Source organism: Protopterus annectens, chromosome 10.part0, assembly GCF_019279795.1.
Source record: "Protopterus annectens isolate FY-2018-M chromosome 10.part0, PAN1.0, whole genome shotgun sequence".
Classification (NCBI taxonomy): domain Eukaryota; kingdom Metazoa; phylum Chordata; order Ceratodontiformes; family Protopteridae; genus Protopterus; species Protopterus annectens.
Genome location: NC_056744.1, coordinates 1,723,205,332 through 1,723,225,383, shown reverse-complemented (window position 1 = coordinate 1,723,225,383; position 20,052 = coordinate 1,723,205,332). Strand labels below are relative to the sequence as shown.

Sequence of the window (20,052 nt, the reverse complement as noted above, 5' to 3'; positions counted from 1 at the left end):
ATGTCAATTTTGGGGTGTAATACATGAACATGCAATAAGAAACAATTTGAGTGATTCTAATGCATTAATAATGCACATAATATCAAGGTACAGTGACAATGCTTATGCGTTCAGTTTTTGGGTACAGGAATTCCTTTAAACATTCTGTATAAAACACTGTACCTAAGTGTTGCCGTACCCCTGTCTTGCTGAACTGTTATATTGGTCTAGGAATATGAATACAAATATCTGGTGCAGAGACATAGCTTGAAGATCTCTAATCCTGAGTGGCTAAGAGGCAGTTTTACATACTAGTGGCTTAATTGTTTATCATATGCCTTTCTGTATTTCCATGACATGAGGGAGTATAGGCAAGCAGGCCCTTCCTTAGTAGGGAGTACCTGTAATGGTACTTTTTATGTAGATTCCTGCATATGTATCCTGAATATTCTGTCATTTAGAATGTAACAATATATTAAAACTGAAAATTAAAAGAATCTGCACAGGACCAGAATGAAGACATTGTTCATACTAAGCAAAAAAGTGGGGAGGGAGCTTGAGGTGAGCACACACCTCTAATGGACTTGTGTTCATTTTTTCGTTTCCTAAATATCTTTTTGCCCCCCCCCCCCACTGCCCGTCAGCATCATCCCTTCTATGATCAGTTAGCCCATTCTTTCTCCTAAATGATAACAGCCCAACAAGAGAGACCATCATGCAGTCAGCCACCAGGAGTTTTCTTACTTTTAATCCTAACACTTTCCCAGTACTTAGAGCAAAGTCACAGACAGGAGGTCTTGCACCATCTCCCCATGGGTGTGCACATTTGTGCGTAGACCTCATGACCGTTACCATTCAGATGTGACTTGGCAGGGCCAAGTACAACCCTGTGCCTAACTTCTGCATCCTGTGCACCTTTCTCCCTGTTCTGTGCTAGCATTGCACTGAGCCAGCCTGCCTCCATCCCTTTTATATGGATGAGCTGGCATCTTCTGGTCATCTCCATCCTTCCCCCACCCAGCTTTTCCAGTACCCAAGCTGTTAATCACTCTCTGAGGTTTCATCACGCTACACCATGGAGCCAAGCTTGTTTTCTATTTTTCAATATCAGCAGTTTCTCCAGCAATATACGAACAAGTTGTGAAGTTAGCCATGTCTCATATTACAGTATACCATAGCCACTGTTTTTTGTTTTCATCTGCAATACCGCTAAAGGTGAACATCGATTAGTTAGATGTTCAGAGATTTAATTTCATAGCCATCCTGCATAGCTGCTAAGAACTAATTTCCGTTTAATTTCATAGGTACCACAAGACGATGATCTTGTCTGTGACTTCCTGCAAAAGGCTTTGTTTCAGGCAATTCCTAAACACCATTGTTGTACCACCAACAGCTCCTTTAAATGATCTAATTTCAAATAAATATGGCACCAATGCCCCTGCACTGTTCAACACTCTGTGTGGGCTCTCCATGTCTGACACTTCCATTATCAAAACCCAAGATCACAATGACAGTCTCCAAGAAGGAAGGAGGGATGAAAACAAAACATACCTGGGGACCCAAGTTGATAGCAATCTCTCATTTGACAACCACGTGGCCAAAGTGGTTAGAAAAACATTTTATATAGCCCACCTAATCATGAAGGGATTCACATCTAGATCAGGGGAGGTCATCGTGCCTCTTTACGCATCCCTCATCAGGCCCATAATTGAGTACAGTGCCCCTTTTGGGATGTACCTTACCCAGGCACCTGCAGCAACTGGAAAGACCCCAAAAGTACCTCACCAAGAGGATCAAAGGGCTCAAACAGATGCCATATGCTGCCCGGTTAAAGAAACTCCAGCTCTACTCAGTGGCATACCGCCTGCTCAGAGGCGATCTGTGCCTGACGTATAAAGCCATGTCCAGCCCAGAATTAATGGACATGCTGCACCTCAGAAAATCCAAATCCCATCGAGCTACGCACTCGAGAGACTTGAACCTCAGCACTGAAATAAATAGGACATGCTGGAGGGACAGATTCATAACCCAGAGGCTCCCTTCACTCTGGAATAAAATCCCAGTCCAGGATAGGCAGAGTCCCTCATTGACTCTCTCTTCAAGAGGAATCCTGATGAGTGGATGGGAGATCGTAGGTTTACCCCGGCTATCACTTCTGTGTCACTGTTAGACAGAGGCACAGTATACTAACCTCAAAAAAAGGCATAGCAAAATTAATTTAAAATGGGTGGCGAAAGCCAAACACACTCTGGCTAGGCTTATAAATGCCCTAGGGCAGATAGCCTAGTATGAACCTATAAACCTATATCTGTCTCGCATTTTTGTGAGCTTTTACTTTGCATCATCCTTGTTCCCTAACCAAGGGAGAAATTGATCGAATAACTGTCCAGGGAATGATCCCAATTCCTTAATTATTTCTGAATTTTTCTTCAGAATCACCATGTGACCCAAAATGTAGAAAAACACTTTCGGTATCAAAACAGATTTAGTTGCTATTAAGTAAAGCAAACTGACTCTCTACAAGACATGGTCTGTGTTTTGAATAAAAAAATGTTATTCTTCAGCTGTGTCTACAGAGCTCCCATTAAACACTTCTTATAAAGGTGGGTGAGATCTAATTTCATTGTCAGTCTATAAAGTGTAATTTAATTCAAAAATGTAACTGTATCAGATCGTTCTCCAGTTGTTGGTTTGAATGAATGTGTGAACTAAACAGTCATACATGTACTGAGTAGATATGAAGGCCCTAAAACATAGGAGCATGGGCAAGCATTTGGGACTCTCTTGTCTGCAGTCTCAAGTGGTAAAGTAAAAAAAGTAACATTCCTGCTCTAATTAAAACTGCAAAAAATCTCCCAAAAAGGTTTGAAAATTTGAACACCCTAGTATGCATCCTTCAAATACAAAGTAATTGGGTCCCTTTTTGTGCCAAATGACTGAAGCGCTGGAGTTTCAGCATTCTGAGCTCGTATGATGGGAGCTGCTTTTCAAGGCAGAAGAAATGCAAGGTTGGTGTTTACTACTCTCCTTGTTTGAGAATGGGAGAGAATTCTCCTGGGAAAGGAAGATTTGCCTCCTTATTAACATTTTGTTTTGAATGGTCTCTTGAATAAACCCTTGGATAACTTGGAACTATTTGCATATTTGGCTTTTATAGTAACTGTAGCTTGTATGACTTTTTGTTTTGCTTCCTAAACATAAATGTCTCCAGCTGTTTAAAAATCTGCAGCTGTGCTGCAGTTGAGTTTAGTACATTCATGGAACAAAATATAGAACCTTCTAATCTAGACGACCAGGCACTTCAGAAGTTAATTTGATGCATTTTTGTGAATTCTCCTTATTAGATACAGAGGGTTTGGTCCTATGATACATTTGATTTCTAGGTCCTCACCTTCAGCTAATAATTTTTCAGGCCCCTTCTTCAACTAAGTTTTTTTCAGAATCCTTCATAATACCTATATTACACGATGCATTATTCTAAAGGAATGTTTTCCATCCTTCCTGGAAAAACAGAAAAAAATATTGTTTATATAAAACACAGTAGGTATTTTTTTTCTTTTTCCATTTTTTCAGGAATTTTTTTATTTTTATTTATTTTTGTTTACTGGGATAATCCGACTGGGTGTTTGCCCATTTTCAGTGGAGTCCTGGGGGCAACCCCCCCCCCCTCTAAAACAAAGTACAAAACAATTTACAATAGTCATAATGTACACATCATGGGTAAACATTTTTGAGATAAAACATGTACTATACATATTATATATGCACATAGAGTTGTAGAGGAAGTAGTGATGTATACATATTTGAGAAAAAAATTAATAAATATCCATATCATAGATGTACATAGAGTTAGAGAGATCTGAATAGCAGTGATGTAAAATGAACCCCCCCAAAATAGTATAGGAATACAGTTTGAACATGTTGTAATCTAGTGAACCGAATTATAAAAGAAAGAAAAAAAGATAGCAAGAGGGAGAGACAAATTTATCAAACTTAGAAGCATCACAGTAGAAATATTAAAAAAAGAATTATAGAGACAACAGATAAGTAGAGAGTACTGAGGAGAGAGGTGAAGTCAGGAAAGAAGTAGTGAACTGAGGAGATAGTAGGAGTGATGGAGAAAATTGGAGAAAATTTAGTGTAATAGTAAAGCAGGCAAAGGGGGTTATAAGGAACTAGAAGGTATAAAGTTAGTAGGGAGAAATGACCAGGATCGGTAGAGATTTTTAGGGGAAAATATGAGGATAAGTGATTTGCAGGTTAGATATGCATGTTAAGATTAAGAGTAGATCAAGTGGGAAAGGATTATCCAGGAGAAGAACATGAGCAGAGCCAGTTGTTGCACAGGAAGCCTTTTAGGATCTTTTTGAAGTGCGGTAAGTTGGGATTTGATATAATAGTCTGTGGAACAATATTCCATATTTTGGAGACATATTTAGAGTAGAGAGAGTCTCCCACTTTGGATTTGGAGACTTGTAATAACAATTTGTTGGCTGATCGGAGAGGACAATTGTTAGTGTAGGGTTGAAGCATTAATTGAAGGGCAGGGGTATTTTCAGATTGATGACTAATCTGTGAGCAAAAGTGTAAATTAAGTGATGGGGAAGTTCAGGCCAGCGGAGATGATGTAAAGCCGAGCAGTGGTGAAATCTGTGTGGACGGTTAGCAAGTTTTACGACTTTATTGCAACAGGTTGCAAGCTTAGCTAGATCAGTTTTACATAGGTTTGGAAAGATAAGAGACATAAAGTAAGATGGAGAGAAGGTGAGTTCTGGGTATATCTTGTCTAGTATTAATTGTAAGAAAATGCTTGATTCTATGCAGTAAGCCAAGTTTAATATAAGTTTTCTTGATGGGACTGTGGTAGGTATAAGTCAAATTTCAGGCTTTCAGTTAACGCACCTGGTAATTTTGTATGGGATATGGCAGAATTTATGGTGTTATTGGATGACTGGGAAGAAATAGGGAGACTGTGTGACTTACTGAGGTGAAACTTACTGAGGTGAAAGAGCATCAGTTTGGTATTGGAAGGGTTCAGAATCAGCTGTGATTGTGATAACCATGATTCATCTGATAAGAAGGACTGTTGAGTTGTGGATACAAGTACATTTAGGGAAGGTGAATGCAGGTTAAGAGTTGAATCATCTACATATTGGGCAATAGAGACCGAAGAAGTTGATGAGTAGTCAGTTGCTGAAAATACTGAAACGTATTGAACTATAGGAGAGCCTTGGGGTACATTCAAGGTGACAGGCAGGAGGTAAGAGAGTTCTTGTTGCCATTTGACAGCTTGCTGTTGAACAGACAAGTAGCTATCGCACCACCCTAGAGCAGAGGGACTAAGTTTTTGAGTGGTTAGTTCGTTGAGTAGTTACTGATGCGGAAACTGTATCGAAGGCTTTAGAAAGGTCTAAGACGATGAAAGAAACAAATTGTCCATTATTTCTTTAATGGTTTATGGTGTTAGTGGAGCTTAGCTGGGCAGTAGTGGTGCTGTGGTATGGGCAAAACCCATGCTGTGTGTTAGCTAAGAGGTTATTAGAAAGAAGGTAGTTTAAAAGCTCAAAGTGGATACATTTCCAAAATTTTTGAGATGGGGGTAGGATTGCAATGAATGTGTAGTTAGAAAACTCAGCAGAACCCCCTCCTTTGTGCAGGGGGATAATATAGGATATTTTCCAGCTAGAGGGAATGTAGTGTTCTAAGACAGACTAGTTGGTTAGAGTTGTAATGGGATAGGCAGTAGTGGGAGCAGCTATTTTTAGGAATTCTGTAGGTAGGTTATGTGCAGCAAGGGTTGTGGTTTTAGTATGGGGAGTATTTTTTAACAGGTTTGAAGGAAATGTTGTTGCTGGTATAGCTGGCTGAAGTTGGGGTAATTGGTGGAGTATTGCACTGACAATTAGTAACCGAGTAAACGGAGTTTGTAAAGAAAGTTTTGAATTGCATAGCAATGCTGTCAAGAGTCTGAGGAGGATGATGGGGTAGGGTTAGAAGACTTTCTGGGTTGAAGGAGCATTTTACGGTTGACCAAAATTTCTTGGGATTGTTGTAGTGCTGTTAAATTGTGGAAGTATAGTATGACTTTTGAGTTTTAGATGGGACTTAGCTTTGTTGCAAAGTTGTTTGTAAAGATTTAGGTTAGATTGACTTGTTACTGGTATGCCAGAGGGACCAGGCTTTGTCTCTTTGTCTTAATAAATTGTAGTGTCATTTGTTAGCCATGTAGCTTAATGAGATTTTAATCTAGCAGTTCTGCAGGGGGCTAGTCTATTTAGGATATCTGGGAAGGTGGAATTAAAATAGTCAGGTGCAGTGTCAAGGGGAAGAGTTTTGAGTGGTGACCAGTCACAGTGATGTAAGCGGGAGGAAAAGTTTGAGTATTAAAGTTCTTATTGCTGTAGATTAGGTGGAAGTAGGATCGTCTCAGGGATGAAGATGGCATCTGAGCATGTAAGTGAAAAGCTTATTAATTCCATCTGGGAGGCACCCTGATTGGAAAGCCAGAGAAGGTTTGTTGGTAAGGATCCAATCAAGTATAGAATTCATTTTAGCGGATTTATCTATTCTAGTTGCAGTTTGTATAACCTGTGAAAATGTACCATGTAAGTTGATGGAATTTGTGGGATTTTTCAGAGTTATAAGAGAGCCAGTCAGTGCTTAGGTCACCCATAATGATAGTTTCTTGAGAGAAAGTTGAGGATATCCAGTGTAGTATATCTTCAATTGTGTTGTGGTTTCAGGTGGGGGAAGTAAATAACAGTTATAATTAGATTTGAGTTCTAGTTTAGTAAATAATATTTCGGCATTGCTAAAAAGAGGGTTGTTTGGATCAATAAGTTTGAGATTTAAATTTTGTTTATACAGTATAGCTACTCCCCCTCCATGCTTGCTCTTTCTATCACATTTATGTATATTATGGCCTGGAGGGAGAATTTCATTCCTCTTAATTATGGGTTTTAACCAACTTTAGATAAATCCAGTGATGTCAGGGGTGTAATGATTTAGGGAGGCATGGAGATCCTGGACCTTGTTGACTACACTTAGGTTCATGTTCAGAAGCAGAAGGTCAGAGCTTTCATGGGGGTAGGAATTCTGTAAGTAGGGGGAAGGACAGGTGGGATTCATTGCTGATGAGTAGGTGTGGGACCAGGATTGGGGTGTATAACCCCACTAAGTTGTAGATCTGAAGTAATTTATATTTCAAATTTGGTGACTTTAGATAGGAGATGGAAGAGATGGCTGCATTTGTATGGGAAGTATCCTACATAAGTAGTGTTGCAGAGATTTGGAGTGATTCTGAAGTTAGCAGAAAATGTGTGATGGGGCAGAGAAGTAGTTGAGCTTTGGGAGGTGTAGAAGTTGTGGGATTGGAATTGAAGAGATGCAAGGTAGTTGGCAACTATAAGAAGTGCAATGGTTGTTGTTGTGTCTTTCGGCTTTTCCCGGTTAGGGGTTGCCACAGTGGAACTCCGGTCCGCTAATGATTGGCAGTAGATTTTTATGTGCCGAGTTGCCGGCCCTGACACACAACCTTCAACGAAGGTACGCCCATTCACGCATGTCTCCACACAGAAGACGCTCTAGCTGAGAATTGAATAGGACAATGTCTTACTGTGAGGAGACAACGCTACCGCAGCACCACCACCGCAGTGAGAAGTGCAATGGTCATTGTGTATAATTGTGTAATTTTTAGGTGTAAGATGTTGGGCAGCAGAAGCCATTTTATAAGAAAAGAGAGGGGGAAGTTTGTGAGAAGCGAAAGAGTTAAATAGGAGGTGAGAGAGGCTGAGTCCAAAGGGTATCGATAAGAAGTGAGAGAGGTAACAGAGGGGCTGGTATTAGCTGTGAATAATTGAGGGTAGCATAAAAAAGAAGCTGTATGATGTGAGTGATGGGGGAGTGTGAATAGCCCGGAGGAAGTTTGGGGAAAGGTGAACAGAGGTGGAAGAGTAAGGCAGGAGCAGGGATAAGTAATAGGTAGTTGATTATAAGAATCAATATAGGTGGAAGAATTGAATCTAAATGAAGTATCATAGCTGTAAGCACAGGACCATAGGAAGGGCACCTCAGAAGCTAGGTTTGAGTGGGGTACAATATAAAGTCTTTTGGCTTCTCCCGGTTGTGGGTCGCCACAGCAGAACTCCGGTCCGCTAATGATTGGCAGTGGATTTTTACAGTGCCACATTGCCAGCCCGACGCCCAACCTTCAAAGAAGCACACCCATTCATCCATGCACCTACCTGTATGTCTTTAGCCATCACTCGATTGTGGGGAGGACATGCAGACTCCACACATGAGGCGCTCCGACGCCCAACCTTCAAAGAAGCACACCCATTCATCCATGCACCTACCTGTATGTCTTTAGCCATCACTCGATTGTGGGGAGGGCATGCAGACTCCACACATAAGGCGCTCCAGCTTAGGAGGACATGCAGACTCCACACATGAGGCGCTCCGACGCCCAACCTTCAAAGAAGCACACCCATTCATCCATGCACCTACCTGTATGTCTTTAGCCATCACTCGATTGTGGGGAGGACATGCAGACTCCACACATAAGGCGCTCCAGCTTAGAATCAAGCCATCACTCGATTGTGGGGAGGACATGCAGACTCCACACATAAGGCGCTCCAGTTTAGGAGGACATGCAGACTCCACACATGAGGCGCTCCGACGCCCAACCTTCAAAGAAGCACACCCATTCATCCATGCACCTACCTGTATGTCTTTAGCCATCACTCGATTGTGGGGAGGACATGCAGACTCCACACATAAGGCGCTCCAGCTTAGAATCAAACGGGAGAACCTCTTGCTGTGAGGTGACCGCTAACTGCTGCACCACTGCGGCCCCTTGGGTGGGGTCCAATAACAAAAAATTATTTATTTTAACACTTTTTAACTTCATTGCCTTCATCTAAGCATTTGTGAGGATGGAGGGCATTAATGTCCTGATGCCCTAACTTAACATGCCACCCCCCCACCTCTTTCTGTTTCTTTTGGATTCACTGATCTACATACCACATATTTGGGACACGGGGGGAATTTAAATACCCACAGAAAACCTATGTGAACATGGGAGGACATGCAGACTATATATAGTGACCTAACCTCCTTTTCCACAATAACACTATTTAAAAGCAAACTGAAACCATACCTTAAATCACATTGGTTAGGCCCTTGTGCTAACCCTGACTAACTACCTCACTTATCTCTGGGTACTAATCACTAATCACTATACCTGTATAAGCTAGTTACTTTTCTGTTAACTATAAAGATAGTGTGATTTTATATTTAATCTAATGTTATTAGAGATATCTTCATATGATTTTCCATATATATGTACTATGATTCTGTAAGCAGAAATGTAAAGAATTGCAAAAACCTGTAATGTACCTACATTTGTAAAATGTCATGTAATATAAATAATACTGTGTTTTGTGGAGCTTTTCTCACCGGGCCTCTACTGAAAATGGCCATATATCCAGTTGGACTAGCCCAGTCAAATCTATATAAATATAAATATATATCTATCTATCTATCTATATATATATATATATATATATATATATGTATATATATATATATATATATATATATATATATATATATATATATATGATATATATATATATATATATATATATATATATATGATATATATATATATATATATATATATATATATGATATATATATATATATATATAGATATATATATATATATATATATATATATATATGTATATATATGGGTCTACTTCTAAAGACCGAACCAACGATTCCCCGACACAGAAATCACCGACGCCAGAAAACCGACAACGCGAAACACCGAACACCATAACACCGACACACTACACGTAAACAACACAGTACACTACAACACATATCCACTAGCCCTAACCCAAACCCTAACCCTAAGGTCCGACACTACCGCACACTCTCCCTACCTGCACCCTAACCCTAACTCACTTACACACCAACCCCAAGCTCCGACACTACCGCACACTCTCCCTACCTGCACCCTAACCCTAACTCACTTACACACCCCGAACCCCAAGCTCCGACACTACCGCACACTCTCCCTACCTGCACCCTAACCCTAACTCACTTACACCCAACCCCAAGCTCCGACACTACCGCACACTCACCTATCACACACCCTAACCCTACATCCCTGAGTATTGCACACTTACCTGTCCGCTCCCTACTCCTAAATCTCTCACTATCGCATACTTACCAGGTCGCGCTTACACATTCCCTTGTCGGTCTTCCGTCTGTCGGGATTCGGCGTGTCGGTCAACTGCGTTGTCGGTCGCTTCGTGTCGGTGATTTCACTGTCGGCGAATCGGTTTGGTCATTAGAAGTAGACCCATATATATATATATATATATATATATATATATATGTATATATACATATATATATACATACATATATATATATACATATATATATATATATATATATATATATATATATATATATTTATATGTATATATATATATATATATATATTATATATTCTGTGGATTGATTCTTAGGTGTGAGATGCCTTATAATATATATCGGGCATCTCACCTAAAAATCAAAGCACAGAATCTCTTGCTGTGAGGCAACATTGCTAACAGATGCACACTGAACCCTGTGCACAGACTGGGGAGGGGGAGCATGCACCCTCTGTGTGCATCCCAGCTGAGAATTGATGTGAAGTGACTGTGCTAACAGATGCACAGATGGGTGGGGAGCATGCACCCTCCTACAGGCACTCCAGCTGAGGATTGATGCGAGGTGACCATATTAACAGATGCACATAGAACCCTGTGCACAGACTGGGGGGGGGGGGGATATGTACCCTCTGTGTGCACCCCAGCTGAGGATTGATGTGAAGTGACTGTGCTAACATGCACAGATGGGTGGGGAGCATGCACCCTCCTACAAGCACTACAGCTGAGGACTGATGTGAAGTGACCATTCTAACAGATGCACGTAAATCCCTGTGCAGAGAAGGGGGGGGGGGGCAGCATCCTGCAGGCAACCCCAGTTGAGGATTGATGTGAGGTGACAAGTGCTAACAGATGCACATAAAACCTTGTGCACAGATGGAGAGGACATTCAGACAAAAAGAAATGCTACTGGAAGGTTCATTTAGTTTTAACAGGGAAATTCATACTTAATAACCTATTTGGAGGAAATTTTTTACAATTTGATAACAAGGTTATATTTTACAGCATTTTGAAGTACTGTTACAGTGTGCAATTTGTATTACAAAACAGTTTTCCTATCCATTTCTGTCACCAGCCTCCTCCTCTTTTAACAAGAATCTGTCATTAATTTCTTAATAACTGACTACTCAATATCATATGTAAATGGGCTAAAATAGTAGTTTTATTCTTTATGTACAGTTTCAAACTTTAAATTTTATAATAGCATACATTTTTGTTTCTGATTATCAAGTTCCATGATTTTTGTGGAACTTTCTTCCCAGGTTCATAGTTGTGTACTAGGTTAATGGCCCTGGAGCCTTTACAAGCCTAGCCCATAGGTTTACCATGGCATTGTGCCAACCAACCTTAGTTCCCAGTGCTTCTGTCAAGTAGAGCCACTGGAGTGATCCCCGGGGTGAATTTTCTATTTCCCATCCACTCCCGTACATGTCAAGCAGAGCACCTCCTTAAAGGAACCCTGATGATTGGATGGGAGATGGGTAATTCACCCCAGGGATCGCGTCAGTCGCCCTGCTAGACAGAGGTCCACGGAAGTAAATATTGTGGGAAGAAATATCCAGGGATTTGTTATGGCTACTCTTGTATAGGCCCTAGGGCCAATAGCCTAGTACCAAGCTATGAACCTATGGGAAGTCTGTTCCATAGCATGGGCAGTCTCTGGGTTATGAACCTGTCCCTCCAGCATGTTCTGTTAATTGTGGTAATGAGGTTGAGTCTCTGGAACGTGTGGTGTGGTGGAATTGGGATATCCTTAGATGTAGCATTTCTAACAGAGCTGGGTCAGACATGGCTTTGTATGTCAAGCAGAGATCACCTCTAAGTAATCTATATGAGAGAGAGAATAGTTGGGAGGTTTTTTTGAGTCTGTCCATGTAGGACAAGTGTTTAAGGCGTAGAATCCTCTTTGTGAGGTACTTTTGCGGCCTCTCCAGTTGTTGCAGGTGTCTAGTGAGGTACATGCCAAATGGGGCATTGTACTCTGATTAGCCTAATGAGGGAAGAGTAGAGGGAGACAATGACCTCTTTCTTCCTGGATGCAAAACCCTTAGTAATGAGATGTGCCGCATAGAAGGACTTTCTGACCACAGTGGCAATGTGGTGGTCGAAAGAGAGGCTGCTGTCAACCTATGTTCCCAGATTTCTTATAACTCCTTCTGTGTTCAGTGGACTACCATCAATATGGTAATTCATGGGTATCGGGTTTTTCCCAAAGGGGATGATGACACATTTTTTGACACTGAGCTTAAGGCCATGGTTCTGACACCAGTCGTTGGTCTCAGTGAGGCCTTTCTGTAGGATGTCAACATCACTTTGGGAGTTAATAATAGCTCCCAACTTGCAATCGTCTGTGAACTTTGTTAGTCAGAGTCCCTCTGTGTTGGCCTGGACGTCAGAGAAGTATATACCAAACAGGAGAGGATCCAGGATTGAACCCTGTGGGACTCCACTCATGACTGGTCGGCAGTCTGACTTGGAGTCGGAACCCACAGTGCGAAAGTAGCTATCTGTGAGCTAGTTTGCAACCCACCTAGTGAAATAGGGGTTAATGCCTAGCTTACTGAGTTTTTTCTATCATTCCTGAGTGTGGAATGGTATCAATGGCCTTGACCAGATCAAGGTAGGCTGTGGGGAACCCCCTTGTCTTCATCCACAGCTTTGATGACTTACTCAAAGAAGTCGACCAAGTTGAGCAGACATGATCTACCCTTCACAAAACCAAACTGTGTGGAGATTCCCTATATCCTTGTTTATTAGGTCCATGATGATGTGTTCCATAGCTTTGCATATCAGACTCGTTAGGCTAATGGGGCAATAGTTCCCAGGGTCTGTAGTTGCTCCTCCTTTGTGGAGAGGGATGACTGTAGCAATGCGCCATTCAGTAGGGACAAAGCCTGAGGTGAGGCTGTGATTGAACAGGGCACACAGGTGAGGTGCCACTTCACTCTGTAGTTCATGTAGAACAAGCCCGGGATATTGTCAGGTCCCATAGAAGCTGTATTCTTGGCCTTGGGACAGTGTTGTTTTAACCTGTGCAGCAGTAATACTGGGTGCCCTGGCAGTCTACTGTTAATGTGATAGGTCCTTTGGGAGGGGAGAGAGGGGTAATTTGGCACTGAATCTGTCGGCCAGTATATTGGCAATATCTGTTGGCTCGGTATAGGAGGTACCATTGTGCAGTAGCTCAGAGCAAATCTGGGTATTGCCATGGAGATTCTTTACATAGCTATAGAAGGCCTTGTGGTTGTCTTTACTATCTGCTGCAATTCTGTTTTCATAGCTAGCTTTAGAGGATTTGATGAGGGATCTCAACTTTTTGTTGAGGCTGATAAGGGAGTCTTTCCAGTCTTGGGACTTTACCTTATTCGGCATCAGTTTCCTCCTTCTGTTGTAGAGTTTGTTTATGTCAGGGGACCACCAGATTGGCTTCCTATTTTTGGAGGAGAGTGTCTTGGTTCTTTTGGGTATGGTGAGATCCATGCATTTGTGTACGTGTTTGTGCAGTGCATTGGTGTATGGCAGTCATGCAACTGTTCTCCATTTGCATGGGTGCTGTGAAGTTAGCCACCTTTGTTTTTAGGAGCCCAAAGTTAGCTTTGGAGAAGTTTTTCATGGTGGCTACCTTTGCAGGGGTGGGGGGGTGGGAAGGATGTGGATTTCCAAGGTGATTAGTTTGTGATCGGATCTAACCAGGGAGCAGTTGACTATTTGTGTAAAGCAACGGTCGCCCATGTTAGTAATGACCAGGTCAAGGATGTTGCTACCTCTAGTGGGGGTAAGAATAGCTGGCCCAGGGCATTGAAATTAATGAATTCCAGGAAACGTTGGGCAAGTGTATTGGTACATGAGTAGTTTTCTCAGTCAATGGAGGCGTAGTTGAAGTCACCCAGTATGAGAGTGTTAGGTTGGACCCTAATATTCTCCAGAGTGATTAGGAATGTGGAGTGTGAGTCTTGGGACATGGTTGGGGACATGTAGCATGCTACAACCTGAATCGCTGTCTTACCCAATGTTCTTTATAAATAGTTTTTAAACATAGTAATGGTTATCCTTGTTAAAGAAAGAGCACTGAATAAATGAAATGGAAATAAAATACTACAGTGACTGACTGGCATAGTCTGTAAATGAAGTGAATTGTCTTATTTTTCTTGACGGGATTGAAACTGATCTTATGTTAATTTTTGGCTTGGACCTGGCTATCCCATTGCAATTGGTTTTATACATTGTGCAGCTAGCTTCATATATTCCTAAATATCAAAGCAAGCTGTTATGAGTTTTACTTTCATTTGGGTTAGATCACTATTGCACAGTACTGGAAAAAGTGACAATCTTCCATATGTATGTAGGTTGTCATGTTTTGCATGTAATATTTGTTTTATGAAACTCTGTGTTGCTCAGACCAGATGAGAACATTACACAGAACATCTCTGGTGTGCTTCAATGCTCATAATCAGGAATGAATGTGAGAGTTAACATTGTAACTGTTTCTGACCACAGCATATTGGGTGAGGAATTTAGTATTTTTTTTTTCTTTTGGTGAGTCTGAAAAAGGAACACATACTCTGAGAGAATTTTTGAAGGTCTCTATTCTTCATAGGCTACAGGCAGATTTAGAGAATAGATGATCCTAGTTTAGGGGTCTGCAACCTGCGGCTCTGGAGCCACATGTGCTCTTCAACTCCACTGTAGTGGCTCCCTGTACCTCTGAGGATTAATGACCACTCTAACACACACACACACACACACACACACACACACACACACACACACACACACACACACACACCAAGCAATCCCAGCACAGGAACATAATTATGGATGTGTGGTATTCTTATACACGTAGTTCTTTTATATTTAGTATAACTAGATATGAAATCTTATATGCTCTGTCTTCATGTTAGGGGTCAAATAGCTGTTGTGGCTCCCGATTAAATTAACTTGGTGGGAGAGGGCTCAGGAGTGGCTCTTTGGATAGTGAAGGTTGCAGACCCCTGTCCTAGTTTATAAATGCTACAAAAATGTAATTAGATATTTCTTATGAGGGATGATGTTTGCAGCACTTCTGCATGAGGACCAACCGGGCACTGGTTACGTTATCAATTTGTAACTCTAGCCTAAAAAGGAAGACTGTCCAGTATATGGCTGGGAGGTTCTGGAACATATTACCATTATGTATTAGGAAGGCAAAGTTTAGTCAGCTTTTATAAATTCATAGGTTGGTACTAGGCTATCGGCCCTAGGGCCTATACAAGCTTAGCCATAACAATTCCCTGGCTATTTCTTCCCACAATATTTACTCCCAGTGACCCCTGTCTAGCGGGGCGACTGTTGTGATCCCCGGGGTAAATTTCCTATCTCCCATCCAGTCGTCAAGGTTCCTTTTGAAGAGGACTAAGGAGGCACTCTGCTTGACATGTATGGGCAGTCTGTTCCAGAGTATGGGGAGTCTCTGGGTCAGGAACCTATCCCTCCAGCATGTTTTGTTCATTGTGATGACAAGGTTTAGGTCCCTAGAGCATGTGGCTGTGATGGATTGGGATTTCTTTAAGTGTAGCATGTCCAACAGCTCTGGGTTTGACATGGACTTCTATGTTAAGCAGAGATCGCCTATGCGACAGAGCATAGAGTTTTTTTTTTTTTTTAGTTGGTCGTCATACAGCATCTGCTTTAGGCCTGTGATTCTTTTAGTGAGGTGTTTCTGTTGCCTTTCCAGTTGTTGCAGATGTGTTCAGGTGCATACCAAATGGGGCATTGTACTCTATGATGGGTCTAATGAGGGATGAGTACAGTGGGACAATAACCTCTTTTTTTTTCTGGATGAAAATCCCTTAGTGATGAGGTGTGCCACTTAGAAGGATTTCTTGACAGTTGTGGCAGTGTGGTTATCAAAGTTGCGACCACTGTCCACCTGTGTTCCTAAGTCTCTTATCACACTTTCAGTGTTTAGTGTACTGCCACCTATGTGGTAATTCATGGGTACATGTATTTTCCCAAAGGGGATAACTATACACTTCTTGGCATTGAGCTTGAGCCCATGGCTCTGGCACCAAGCATCTGTTTCTGTAAGGGCCTTTTGTAGAATATCCACATCATTTAGGGATTCAATAATGGCTCCCAGTTTGCAGTCATCTGTGAACTTTGTTAGGCAGAGTCCCTTAGTGCTGGCCTGTACTTCAGAGAAGTAGATGCCAAACAAGAGTGGTCCCAGGACTGAACCCTGAGGTACTCCACTTGTCCGGAGCTGGATTTGGAGTCTGTTACTCTTACAGTGTGGGTTCTGCCAGTAAGCCAGTTGGCAACCCATCGAGTGACGTAGGGATTTATGCCCATCTTAGTAAGTTTATCTATGATTCCAGAGTGGGGGATGGTGTCTAAGGCCTTTTTGAGATCCAGATAGGCTGTGTGGACTGCCTTACCCTCGTCCACACCTCTGGAGACTGATTCAAAGAAGTTAATCGGGTTCAGGAGACACTATCGGCCCTTCACGTACCCAGACTGGGTGGGGTCCAGTGTCTGAAGGTTGCCAATTTCTTAGTTTATAAGTTCCATGATAATACATTACATGGCCTTGCAGATCAGGCTCATCAGACTGATGGGACAGTAGTTCCCAGGATACAAGGTGGATTCCCCCCTTGTGGAGTGGAATAACTGTAGCTGTGTGCCACTCAGTGGGCACGAAGCCTGAGGTGAGGCCATGATTAAACATGACACTTGGGTGAGGTGCCAGTTCATTTTGTAGTTCATGTAGTACACAGCTTGGGATGTCATCTGGTCCCATGGATGCTGTATTCTTAGCTTTCGAGAGTGCGGTTTTTACCTGTGTGGCCGTGATTACCGTAATTTGGCAATCTTTCTGTATTGAGATGGGCCCTTTAGGGGGTGAGAGGGGGGTGAAGTTGGCACAGAATAGATCTGACAGGATATTGGCAATGTCCTTGGGATCAGTATATTTAGTCCAGACAGAAAAAACTCTGAGTACGGCAGCTGCGCAGTCTCAGTCGAACTCTGCGAGTACGGCAGCTGCACGGTCTCAGTCGAAATCAAAGCTATCCAAAAAAAGTAAGAGACCAGCATACATAAGTGTATAGTTACTTAATCATTCTTTAAATACAAACACTGATGAAGGCTAAGTAAATGTAAAGCCGAAACTGGTCTGTTCCTGTTTTATGTGCATAGTGCAGATGCACTTTAACAATAAAGGATAACTTTGCTGCCACTGTATGCTGGTCTCTTACTTTTTCTGGATCAGTATATTTAATGCCATTCTGTTGTAGCTCAGAGCTGATGTGAGCATTGCCATTTAGATTCTTGACATAGCTATAGAATGCCTTGTGGATGTTTTCGGAATCTTTGGCAATTTTATTTTTATAACTAGCTTTGGAAGATTTTATGAGGGATCTCTGCTTCTTACTGAGGCTGGTAAGGGAGTTTTTTGCATCCTGGGATTTTCCTCTTTTCTGCAACAGTTTCTTCCTTCTGTTGTATAATTTGTTTATGACAGGGGACCACCAGATTGGCTTCCTTTCTTTGGAGGAGAGCGTCTTTGTTCTATTTGGGATGGCACTATTCATGCACGAGTGGATGTGTTTGCACAGTGCCTTAGTGTAGGATTCAGCAGTTGAACTTTCAGTTCCCGTCTGCATGGGTGTCATGAAGTTTGTCACTTCTGACTTGAGTATGGCTTTGGAGAAGTTTTTTATGGAGGTTTCCTTACTGGGGGCTGGGGGTGGGAGGTGGATGTCAAAGGTGATTAGCTTATGGTCAGTCAGACCTAACTAACGAGGGTGTGACCACTGATGTAGAACATCAATTTCCCATGTTGGTAATGATCAGAACCAGGATAGTGGAGCCCCTGGTGGGACTATGGATTAGTTGATCCAGGGCGTTGGAATTTATGAATTCCAAGAACTATTGGGCAAAGGTGTTGACACACGAGTAGTTTTCCCAGATAATGGCAGGGTAGTTGAAATCGCCCAGTGTTAGGGTGTTTGGTTGTATATATTTTCCACTATGTTTAGAAAGGTGTAGTGAGAATCTTGGGGCATAGTGGGGGATCTGTAGCAAGCTACAATTTGGATTGCAGTCTTACCTAGTGTTAGTTGCACTTGAAGAATTTCAGATGCATTGCATTGGGCAACTAGCCTGGAGGTGTGAATATGGACACTCCTCCACCTTTAGTGTTTCAGTCCTGGTTTGGTGGCGAAAAAGTGTGGTAAGAGGTGTAGCCTGGTATTGCAGTGGTGCTCTCTGGAGCCTTGAACCAGGTCTCAGTTACTGCACAGATATCGATATTCTCCATTTTTAGGAGTGCCTCGAGAAAGTGCATTTTAAGGTTTAGACTTCTAAAATTGAGTAGCATTACCTTCAGATTTTGCATATTAGTACCTGCTATGATGGTGGTTTTGTCCTTTGAGGCTTGCCTAAAAAAGGCACTATGGGGTGGCAAGAGCCTTAGCCAGTAACCTGAATCCCAGGGGTGACAGGTGCATGCCATCTCTGGCAAAGCATCGTGACTCATCGATCATGTCATCCCAGGACAGATACTGGATCCCCTTTGAATGGTGGTCCCTCAGATTTACATGCTGGCAAACCCAGTACATTGAGCATTGAGCAATAGTATTATATAACTTGAGGACTAGCTGTTTCCATCCTACATGAGTTTTCCTTCCTTCCTTTGTGATAGAATAACAAACTATATTCAACAACAAAGACGGAGAATGTTTAAATCCATTTTTATACCTATATGCATATTTTATGTGATTATTATTATTATTATTATTCATGTTTGTTTTTATTTACATTTTGCATTAATAAGAAAAAATGTGTGTATAACCAAGGAGGTATAGTTTGAACTTGTGGTGTTGACGGCTCTGGCATATCTGTCACTAGTGTTTCTGAAAATATCTGTATGTCTGTCCATTTCTGCACTTCTTTCCAAGAAAAGTTCGTTGATTTAGTAGTCATATGTTATGTTTACCTTACAAACACAAGGTGCAGGGTTTGAGTCTCACAAGGGATAATTGGCTAGGCTTACAATTGCTCGCAAGGGCAGTTAGCCTAGTACTAACCTATGAACCTATGAAGTCAGTTGGGCTTATTGCTCTCCAAGTGTATGTCAGAATTTCAACACCCAGCATTTCTGTTTAGTTATTTAATTCATTTAAATTGTGTATGTATTAATTAATTCATCTATTTATTTAATGTCCACAGGACAAGCTAAAAACAGCCTTATCATCCCTGGAATTAAAGATCAAGCATCTTAAAGATCAGCAGAAGACAAATGAGAAGGAACTCCTGGACATGCATGTAAGTAAAGGGACTGTGATAATTTCTGAGTATCCTGAATGCAGGTGGTCAGTATCAAAGGTAGAAGACTGTGTTGTGCTTTGTAGGTCAGTCTGTGGCTGGTGACTAAGAAAAGGTGAACCAGTTTTGGAACCTGAAGCAGTCAGGATATTGTACTATTGGCCAGATAGACACCAACTTAAACCTTATTTAATTTTGTTACACCTTATCCATTTATGTCACCAGACAGTTCATAGAATATTTAACAAATTGTGGATTTTTGTTACTTTTGATATTAATCATTTAATAGTAAGGCCATAAAAAGTGTGTGGGCAGACATAAAATGGCAGTACCAAAAGATAAGTTTGAGTCTTTAAGACTGATGGTGCTTGATTGCTGACACAAAGGTACATTACTTACTACTGTTACTTCCACTCAATGCTTGATGGGTGACACAAAGGTACATTACTCGTTACTGTTACTACCACTCAGTGCTTGATGGGTGACACAAAGGTACATAACTCGTTACTGTTACTACCACTCAGTGCTTGATGGGAGACAC

The 20,052-nt window shown here is 41.6% G+C and overlaps 1 protein-coding gene across 2 annotated transcripts in view; it reads left to right on the top strand.

The window, feature by feature from the left end:
- The window catches only part of LOC122813957 (zinc finger protein 26-like), a 350,754-nt gene that overhangs the window by 14,148 nt on the left and 316,554 nt on the right, over window positions 1–20,052 (top strand). For both annotated transcript variants that reach the window (XM_044086504.1, XM_044086503.1), the window contains exon 2: window positions 19,416–19,511. In XM_044086504.1, the coding sequence (XP_043942439.1) occupies window positions 19,416–19,511 (96 nt within the window). The remainder of the gene's footprint in view (window positions 1–19,415; window positions 19,512–20,052) is intronic.